This window comes from Mandrillus leucophaeus, unplaced genomic scaffold (genome assembly GCF_000951045.1).
Source record: "Mandrillus leucophaeus isolate KB7577 unplaced genomic scaffold, Mleu.le_1.0 Scaffold661, whole genome shotgun sequence".
In the NCBI taxonomy this organism is placed as follows: Eukaryota; Metazoa; Chordata; class Mammalia; order Primates; family Cercopithecidae; genus Mandrillus; species Mandrillus leucophaeus.
Genome location: NW_012107153.1, coordinates 914,709 through 925,501, shown reverse-complemented (window position 1 = coordinate 925,501; position 10,793 = coordinate 914,709). Strand labels below are relative to the sequence as shown.

The following is a 10,793-nucleotide window of genomic DNA, read 5'->3' as shown; positions in this document are numbered from 1 at the left end:
AGTTTTTCAATGCAAGTGAACCTGGTTCATCTGACAAAACTTGCCATATTTAGAAGATACTAGCTCTAAAGTTCATATATAGGGTAGGATTTCTTCATTTGGATTGTCTGTATTTTCTGCCAAACATGTGTTTTTTTAAAAACACCTTTTATTTTGAAAAGTTGCTGTAGGGGTCAAGGGAAAACTTTCCTTTCATCCTCTGAAAGTTCACTGAAAAAACAATTACCAAAAGGCAGATTAATTGGAGAAAAGGCATACAAATTAATTTAACGTGTATACATGGGAAAAACCACAGAGTGATCACCGACCCCGCAATGTGGTTCAGGTCTTGGTCAACCAGATTCTGGGAGAGTGGAGACGAGAAATTCTGTTGAGTGGATTACTGGGACGAATGAGTGGATCAGGAAACAGAGATTAATTGTACATTATCTTGTGAAAGAGTCTTTTCAGGTGTGGTTGCATTCTTGGTCCTACAGGGAAAGGAAAAATAGACAATTATTCTTTTTGGTGGTCTGAATCTTAGCCAGATAAAGGTTTGGGGTGAGGCAGTGGGGAGTGGAAAAGGTCAAGAGGCCTTGAGGCTTCTTCAGTTCAGCATGTCAAAGTGCTGAATTTCAGGGTATCAGCTTCTGAGCCCCAACGTTGCACAAGTGGAACAGAGAATCCCTATATGTCCTTCATTCCTTCATCCTGTAGGGTAGGGAAAACTTTTCCTTTACTCTCTGAGGATTCAATAATTGAGTCTATGAAATAAACTGATTGTAGACAGATTAACAGGAGAAAACGTATAACAATTCATTACATGCATGGGGGTATGTCATGAAAGAAAAGTGAACAGCCCCAAACCCAGTAGATTTAGAGGTTTATATACCCTTTTCATAGGGGCGAGAGGAGGGAGGATATAGGGAACTTAGGATAGAATAAATGATTTTGGGAAAAGATGAGTGGGCCCTCAGAATAGGTGACAGACTGTGACAAAGTCTGTCTGGGCATGGCATTGACTTCCAGTCTCCTCTCCTGTTTAATTTTCTCTGGTTGGTGAGATTCCTGGGGAGGAGATTCATGATAACTGAGTTAGTTTTTGAGGATCTGTCTTTAGGCAGATTGAGGAAGTTCAGAGAAAGCCTCTCCCTGCATTTGCTCTTCCCCAAGAGCCCTAAGTTTAAAGTAATCAGCATACTAAAACAGCATATTTTGGGATGGTATTTACAGAACTCCTTCAATCCAGATTCCTAAAGTTAATAGTTTACATTTGCTTTATCATCCTATTACTTTTTTTCTTTCTTTGAGACGGAGTCTCACTCTGTCACCCAGGCTGGAGTACAGTGGCACGATCTAAGCTCATTGCAGCCTCCACCTCTCAAGTTCAAGTAGTTCAAGCAATTCTGGTGCCTCAGCCTCCCGAGTAGCTGGGATTACAGGCATGGGTCACCACACCCAGATAATTTTTGTATTTTTAGTAGAGATGGGGTTTCACCATGTTGGCCAGGCTGGTTCGAACTCCTGACCTCAGGTGATCTGCCTGCCTCGGCCTCCTAAATTGATAGGATTACAGGTGTGAGCCACTGTGCACGGCCTTATTACTTTTTTTCTAAAATATTTTAGAGTAAGTTGTAAAATAATGCCCCATTAACTCTAAATACTTCTGTGGTTGTTCTTTATTTTTAAAATGTAAGATTTTTAATTAATTTTTTAAATAGACAGGGTCTTGCTCTGTTGCCCAGGCTGGAGTGCAGTGGCCAGATCATGGCTCACTGCAGCCTCTAACTCTTGGGCTCATGGGATCCTCCCACCTAAGCCTCCTGAGTAGCTGGGACCACAAGTGTGCACCACCCCTTATGGTTAATTAAAAAAATTTTTTTTTTTTGTAGAGATAGGGTCTGTTGATGTTGCTCAGGCTGGTCTTGAATTATGGCCTCAAGAGATTCTCTTGCCTCAGGCTCCCAAACTGCTGGGATTACAGCCATTAGCCAGCATGCCCAGAGGTATATTCTTTTTTCTTTTTCTTTTTTCTCTTTTGAGACAGGGTCTTGCTCTGTCACCCAGGCTGGAGTGCAGTGGCATGCTCACAGCTCACGGCAGCCTCAACCTCCCCAGCTCAAGCAACACTTTTACATCAGCTTCCTTAGTAGTTGGGACTACAGGCGTGCACCACCAAGCTGAAATAATTTTTGTATTTTTTGTAGAGATGGGGTTTCACTCTGTTGCTCAGACTGGTCTTCAACTCTTGAGCTCAAGCAATCCACTTGGCTCAGCCTCCCAACGTGGTAGGATTACAGGGGTGAGCCACCACACCCGGTTCCAGAGGTGTTAACTCTAAATACGTCAGTGGGTGTTTTCCCATCACCATGGCACACGTTTATCTACATAACAAACCTGCACGTCCTGTACATGTAGCACATGTATCCCAGAACTTTAAATTAAATTTAAAACAATAAATAAGAAAGAAATTGCCACAACAGCAGCCATCCACATTGAGACAAGACCCTTGACCAGCAAAAAGGTTATAACTCTCTGAGGGCTAAGATGACTGTTAGCATTTATTAACAATAAAGTATTTTAAAATTACAAAAAAAAAAAGAAAAACACGATGTTGTAGTATGTCAAAAAATTGCATAAACTTAATTTAATCGTGAAGGAACATCGGACAAACAAATACTGAGGTACAATCTACAAAATTACTGGCTTGCACTCTTCGAAAATGTCAAGGTTGTGGAAGACAGACTGAGGAATTCTTCCAGATTAATGGAGATGTGATAACTGATACACAGTCAGAAAAAATTTTTTTTGTTGTTGCTATAACAAGCATTATGGAGGTGGGGTGGGAGCACATGTTGTCAGGACTTCCTGAGACTGTGTCATAAAAAAAAAAAAAGTATTATTGGGGTGAGCAGGGTGGCTCACGCCTGTAATGCTAGCATTTTGGGAGGCTGAGGTGGGCAGATCACTTGAGGCCAGGAGTTCCAGACCAGCCTGGACAATGTGGTGAAAAACTGTTTCTAGAAAAATACAAAAAATTTAGCAGAGCCTGGAGGTGTGCATCTGTAGTCACGGCAACTCAAGAGGCTAAAGTGGGAGGGTAGCTTGACCCCAGGCAGGTAGAGGCTGCAGTGAGCCATGATTGTGCCATTGCACTCCAGCCTGGGCGATAGAGTGAGACCCTGTCTCAAAAAAGAAGAAAAGAAAAGAAAAGAAAAAAAGATCAAATTTGAAATATCTGTAGATTAAGGAATAATACAGTGTTTGTCTTTTTTTTTTTTTTTTTTTAAGATGAAGTCTCACTCTATTGCCCAGGCTGGAGTGCAGTGGCTCCATCATGGCTCACTGCAGCCTCCGCCTCCCGAATTTAAGCGATTTTCCTGCCTCAGCCTCCCGAGTAGCTGGGATTACAGGAGCGTGCCACCACGCCTGGCTAATTTTTGTATTTTTAGTAGAGGCGGGGTTTCACCATGTTGGCCAGGCTGGTCTCAAATTCCTGACCTCAGGTGGTCCACCTGCCTCGGCCTCCCAAAGTGTTGGGATTACAGGCGTGAGCCACCGTGCGCGGCCCATTTTGTTTTTCATGGTACTTACAGTCCCTAGTTTAGCCTAAGGTAACAATGATAGCAGGCCAACGCAGCGTGTCAGAACTCGTGGATCCATGTTTCCCACGGTTAGGTCGTATCCCTCGCATTAGCGTAATGCTTGGCACACAGACAATGGCTACCACCTTCCCGATTATTTCCTTTTATCTCAGCAGTCAGCAGGGCGTAATGTAATTTATCTGCTTATATTTATGTCTTTCCCAAAGACTGTATTATTTCTCTATCCCCAGTGTCTAGCACATATTAGGTGCTTGAAAAATGCGTGTTTGTATTAGTGGTTGGGGTAGATACTATGGAAGAAGATAAGGTCTACTTGTTGGCCCGTGGATGGCATTTTTCTGTTCTAATGGAAAGGCTGAGGAGTTCGGACGGCGCAGCCCGCGGAGTAACTTCGCAAAGGAGCCCGCGAGTCTCCACGTCGTTGGCTGCCGGGCCTCGGGTTTCCGCTGGGTGGGGAGGAAAGTGGGGCGGGAAATCGAAAAACGAACTCTCAGCTCCCGGCATTCCTCGTGGGCGGTGCTCCCCTTTGACCCTTCGCTCGCGTGCTACACATCCGGGCCTCTGCTACTAGTGAGAGGAAGATGGCGGCCGCGGCTGTGGTGGTTCCTGCAGAGTGGATAAAGAACTGGGAGAAATCAGGGAGAGGCGAATTGTGAGTGTTCGGGCCGGAGGCAGGCGCACTGCCGGGCCGGGCCAGGGCGTCAGCTGCACTCTCACCTGTGGTGGGAGGTTGGGGGGGAAGATGTACCCCCTCCCCCACCCGGGCGGCGGGCGTGGATGGTCGGCTAGGAGTTTCGAACTCGGGGAGAGGTGCTGTTAACCGCCGCGGACCTCTTTCCTTCCCTGGCCTCCCAGAAATCGCTACTGCCTGCGGTAGCTCGGCTTTCTTTAGCCTCTTAGTAGAACTCCTGTTCCGCCCTGCAGGTCTCTGCGCTCCCTCTTGGTCTCTTTTTGTGTCCCCCTTTTCGCTTGATCTCACTGGGCTCCTTTATCTTTATGGGGCTGCGCTGGGGCGATTCGGACTTTCCATCTCTCTCTGTCCCATTTCTTCACTCTGCACCCGTTGGACTCCGCAGTTTGGAGCTTGGCGCCTCCTCTGCCTGAAGTCCGAGGAGGGCGAACCGTCCCGGATTCCCTCCCCTCCTCTTCGCCCGCTGCCGCGAAGCGCGGGGCGCCGCGAAGAACCCGGTTTGGCACCTCTCGTCCTCCCGGGGAGCGGTCTCTTGACTGTCCCGGCCTCGCGTAGCGCCGTGGGGAAGTGTGGCAGGGATTGCCGCTTTCCCTGAAGAACTAGAGACATTTCTTTGCTCCGTCTGTTCACCTTAGAGCTATTTAGGGTTGGATTTAACTTTCGTCATTAAATGTTCCCTAAACCCCATTTTATCCTGGGACTGCAACTAATTCTGGCAACTCTCCAAGCTTCTCGAGTACCTAGGATAACGCGTTTCCTTTAGTCGTGAAACTTTTCCCCCGTAACGCCGAAAACAGTAATTTGCCATACCCCTAGTCTTCTCGCCCCCACATTAGAGCGCTCCCTCCTCCCCTCTCCCTGAAAAAAGTCGTTTAAGCAGCAAAGCAAACCTCAGATTTAAGAAAACATATTAATAACAGCTTCTCATTTCCTTCTCTGGATCGCTTTTAGATGCTAACGCTCAACCCTGGATGAAATTAACTCTTGTTAGCCATTTTTGTCGTCCTTGCTCACCCCTCTCCATTTCTAGTAGCCAGTTTACCGTGGCTTATGCTAAAGATTCAGATCTTTGTAACTTCATTACTTGGAACGAAACACGAGGAACGCGTTGCCGGATCCCGCGCTTGTAATAGTGCCAGCCTATGTGGCTTCCTCCCCCGCACCCCCCGCACTGCTGTATGAAGTCTTAACAGTGTGAGCTCTAGAATTCCCTAAATAAGCGGCTGTCTTAGCCACTTAACTAGCCGAGTGACCTTGGGTAAGTTCCTTAACCACTTGGACTGTTTCCCCTTGAGTAAATTGGGAATAATAAGTACTCTACTCAAAGGATTGTTGTGAAGACTAAATAATGTCTGTAAAGCACTTGGCTTATAGTAAGTGCTCAAGTGATAGCTATTAAAAGTAATATTATTCCAACCTTTAGATATTTAAACTTCTCAGGACAGCTCATGCACTTAAAGTCTGTACCACTCTGGTTAGCAATTAATTGGTCTCTGACTCCTTCATGTGTTTTTACTCTTGCACTGTAATGAATTGAGAGGCCCTTGAAAGATAGGGACTATGTCTCATATTTCTTTCGGTTCCACGCACGCCCACCCCCCGCCCCCAGCATATGCTTAGAGTGCTTATTGGTTTATTAATTGTCAGAGAAGACTATTTGATAAACCTTCGTTTTTAACTGTAATGAACATTTTACAAATCCTCGTACATGCTAGTTAACAAATAGCTATCAAGTTTGTTAGCTAGTTGACAAATAGCCATCACGTTTGATAGCTAGTTGACAAATAGCCATCAAGTTTGGGGAAGGCAAGATGGGAAGTTACCCAGCCAGACCATCATCTTCATTCATATTAGGGTAATCCACCAAAACTCGTAAAGCAATTCACTGTTTTCTTTACTTTTAAAGCCAGCTCATTTATTTAGGGGCTGTTATCTTTGTAGATTGCTCAGCTTCCTCCTTTCAGCTACTGTTTTTTTGACAGTTTTGCTTTTCTTTTTTCCCCTTGAGACGGAGTCTCGCTCTGTCGCCCAGGCTGGCGTGCAGTGGCGCGATCTCGCTCACTAACCGCTGCCTCCCGCGTTCAAGCGATTCTCCTGTCTCAGCCTCCCTGTCTCACCCTCCCGAGTAGCTGGGACTACAGGCACGTGCTACCACGCCCGGCTAAGTTTTTGTATTTTTAGTAGAGACGGAGTTTCACCATGTTAGCCAGGATGGTCTCCATCTCCTGACCTCGTGATCCGCTCGCCTCGGCCTCCCAAGTTTTACTGTTATTGCTCCAACCTTAGAATGAGTGGTATTAGGGCTACAAGGTGAAATTCTGCTTGGCTTCTGACTGGTAATGGTTGGAGAAAAAGTGATGTAGGAGGTCGAAATACCTAGAAAAAATGGAATTTTAGGTTCACATTATGTGTATTTATATAATACATGCTACCTGTCATAGTTCTTATATTTGAAGAGCTGCTTCAAAACTGTTATTAGAAGCTGGGTGAGGTGGCTCACGCCTGTAATACCAGCACATTGGGAGGCCGAGGTGGGTGGATCACCTGAGGTCAGGAGTTCGAGACCAGCCTGACCAACATGGAGAAACCCCGTCTCAACTAAAAGTACAAAATTAGCCAGGCGTGGTGGCACATGCCTGTAATCCCAGCTACTCGGGAGGCTGAGGCAGGAGAATCGCTTGAACCCGGGAGGCGGAAGTGGCGGTGAGTTGAGATCGCAGCTGTGGCACTCCAGCCTGGGCAACAAGGGGAGCGAAACTGTTTCTCAAAAACAAACAAAACAAAAATAACAACAAAAAAACTGTTATTAGAACTTACATGTATGTAGTTATTGCATGACTTGTGGAATGTGGATTGAATTATAGTAGATCCAAATCAGTATAGTCAGTTTTATGATTGCATTCTGTTACAGGAAGAGAGTTTAAAATTGTGTAACATAATAAGCTATTTTATTATAATTGTGTAACATAATAAGCTATTATATGAAACATATAAGTACTTAGTTTCAGTTTATTTGACCTGTTTTCCCTCTATGAAAACTTTGTTGCATATAGCGTGTCTTTGGAGTTTTTGTATCTTCTTAAAGATAGGTGTTAGCATTTTCATATTACTAGGCAGAATACGTGGTGGTGCAAATATATTACAAAAAACATTTTTCCTTTGTCTGAAAACAGCCTCTGAAATATAAAAGAGCAACTGGAAAATTTAAAAATGAAGGTAGTGTGCCACCAAATTATTAGTGAATCTATTTATAGATTTGGCGTTTAGAATATGACCAATATTTAAAATTATACCTTGGGTGAATTTTTCCTTTTTAACAAGATAAATTAGCAGATAAGCTTTAACTTGACTGAAAATTACCTTTTTTAAAAATAATGTGATGTATTTCATGAGGTTGTTAATTCATTTCTTGTCTGTCAGTTCTTACCACCATAAATCTTTTCTGGGGGTGGTTGTCAACTAGTGTTGAAAGCAACATATGAGATGTATGGGATATTTTACAACTTTCAGATAGGGCAAATTCTTAATTGTATGCCATGAAAAACAACTGTCTATTAAATGGAAGGTCTTGGCTTTGAAGAATGTTTTATTAGGTAATTAGGGAGAAAAGTAAAACTGTATTTTGCCTATCTGAATGGTCCATCCATCGCATACCTAGATATCCCATTATGTTTCCAGATACCAATTATGTTTTTAATGCTAAATTATAGAACTCTTAAAGAATGACCTTTTCCAAGAGGGCTCAGAAGGGCAAAGGAGGGCTACCAAAATGTGATTGTAATTTCCAATAATACTTATATCTAAATGCAAACTCTTTCAAATTCTGAAAGATATGTATTTGATCTCTTAATTTTGGAATTAGTTTTAGTTTCTTGATTATTTTATATTGACGTAGAACTTGCCATGATTAAGCTAATAAACTTGCATGTACTGGTAGATCCGGTGGAGAATTCTGGTTTTGATAGAAATCATTAACACAGTGAACTCAACATTTCTTTATCACAAGCAACCTTAATGGAGAATTGATATTCGAAGCTCTTAATCTGAAGATGCTAGCCTCATGTTAATACTTAGTCTAATTTTGAAATACTTATGTTTGTTGAATATCATCTGTTTGTTTGAATAGCTTATTTTAGGTATCTCAATTAGAAAGTTTTGTTAGGTCTTACCTTATTAATGGTAGTTATAATAAAGTTTTAAAATTTAATTGCCAAATGTTTTGATTGCTACTCTTTTTCTTCTGCTGCTACGACATTATTTTAAACATTCTAGAACTTATTTAAGTACATTTGGTTGTTCAAAACATGCCATATGATCTGAATTTCTTGGAGAATTCTAGGTAGAGGGTTATAATCATTCTAAGAAATTTTAGTCTTGGTGGTTGAGTCTTTTTTTCCTCGCAAAGTTGCTCCAAATTCAGCCAAAGCTTTATCTGAAACCTTTTCTTGATGTCTCAGTTTTCATTTCGTATTTAATTTCCCATTTCGACCTGTATTCATAAACTAAGTATAAGTCTTAGTCTGTTTTCCTGGGAAGAGAAACATTCTTCAGGAAATGTTGAAGCAATGTCAGGAGGTTGTATAGGCTACTGCCTTGTTTGTTAAAAAAAAAAAAAAATATATATATATATATATATATTCTGTAATGCTTTAATGTTTAGGTAGGGTGAGTGCTGTCAATATACTTATGCTTTTTTCCTGCTGTAAGTGCGGCAACTCCTGTTGTCTTTTTTTCTTTTTCTTTTTTTTCTTTTTCTTTCTTTCTTTTTTTTTTTTTTAACATTTCCTGTTTCTTTTTCTTTTAAATGCATGTTTCTACAAGATAAAACTATATTGTCCCAGTATTCATTTTTGTGGGTTTTGTTTCTGTTCTACAAGTGATAATAGAGGTAGCACTTTGCTTAACTACATTTAACCTTTTTGTTGTCTTGTTTTAAAGAATTAAGTGAAGCGTAAATAGCATCAGCTTTTTATATATGAAAGCCACATTTGCGATGTGAGCATAATCAAGTAATTTAAGCTTGTGACTCTGTTTCCTTTTTACTGGAAAATGGGAACAAGTAAGATGAAAAGTCGTATACCCATGTTAAGAAGTATTCACAAAATACCTTTTAAGTCCTTGAAGGAACCTCAGACATTTTATTCAGTTTTCCATACATCTTTTGACAGAAAGTAGATTCTGTCCTCGTTCTCAGGGACCTGAGACAGCATCTCCATAATAGCACTAAACAATTTTAAAAGTGGAAAAAACGAATGCCTGGCATGGTGGCATGTGAGGTGGTGGTGGCGTGCACTGTGGCACACACCTGTAATCCCAGCTACTTGGGCAACTGAGGCAGGAGGAAGGATCGCCTGAGCCCAGGAGAGCTCTGGGTGACATAGCGAGAACCTGTCTCTATTTTTATTTAAAAAAATAAATTAAAAAGTGGAAAAATGGTAAACTCAAGTATTTGAAAGTTATTAAGGGATTAAAATAATTTCAATTTGGACTAAGACAGAACATTTGATTATTTTTAAGCCATATTAAAGTGGGCAACTATTAGAGGTAGTTTTGTTTGTTCCTTTCCCTATAATTTAGGTTAGTGACCTAAAACCATTAGGCAGGTGTATAGTAAGACAAATGTAACGTTCAGAAACAGTTTCTTTAAGAATCCTTGCTGGGCTTCTGTTAGTGAATCACTTAGGGAGAAGAGCACAGATACATCTACTTGTTGGCGGAAAATTCTTAGTGTTTGTTTTTAGTTTCTTGTTATAACTAAGGAATACCTGTTTTATTTTTTTATTAAAAAAGTTATTTTTAACTAGTTTTTTTTTTTTTTTGAGACAAGGTCTTGCTTTGTCACCTAGGCTGGAGTGCAGTCATACGATCACGCCTCACTGCAGGGTTGACCTCCCAGGCTCAAGGGATTTTCCTGCCTCAGCCTCCTGAATAGCTGGGGCTACAGGAGCATGCCACCATGCCTGGCTAATTAAAAACATTTTGTGTGTGTGTGTGTATGTATAGGGATGGGGTTTTGCTATATTGCCCAGGCTGGTCATAAACTCCTGGCTTCAAGTGATCCTTCCCCCTCAGCCTCCCAAAGTGCTGGGATTACAGGCATGAGCCACTGCGCCCAGCCAAAGGAATACCTCTTTTATACTAGGGAAATATAAGTATCTATTATGCAAACAAATTGCCTTGTTGTAATAACCTTTCAATGGTTCCATATGCAACTTGAGCAAATCTTTGAGATTCTAATAGTTCATGATGACATTGTCATCTGTGTCCTAATGAACATGTTTGTAGCCTGGTGACTGACAATATAGAATTATATTTCAGTTATTTCTTAAAGTTATGTAATGATGACTGTACCATTAGTCTAGGTAGGAGTTTGCAACACTGACGCAACCCCTTCCCCCCAACCATTGGAAGGCTTTTTGCAAAAGATGTGCATTAAGATTGTTAAATAGAAATAAAACTGTTGGAAATGTGAGGAAGCAAATGCATTGTTATAAGGAGAAGTTTTTTTTTTTTTTTTT

The 10,793-nt window shown here is 41.7% G+C and overlaps 1 protein-coding gene across 3 annotated transcripts in view; it reads left to right on the top strand.

Moving 5' to 3' along the window:
- Window positions 1-4,105: 4,105 nt before the first annotated feature.
- Window positions 4,106-10,793, top strand: part of THOC2 (THO complex 2) — a 142,837-nt gene continuing 136,149 nt past the window's right edge. For all 3 annotated transcript variants that reach the window (XM_012001501.1, XM_012001499.1, XM_012001500.1), the window contains exon 1: window positions 4,106-4,236. In XM_012001501.1, coding sequence (XP_011856891.1) covers window positions 4,166-4,236 — 71 coding nt within the window. In that variant the 5' untranslated portion in view covers window positions 4,106-4,165. The remainder of the gene's footprint in view (window positions 4,237-10,793) is intronic.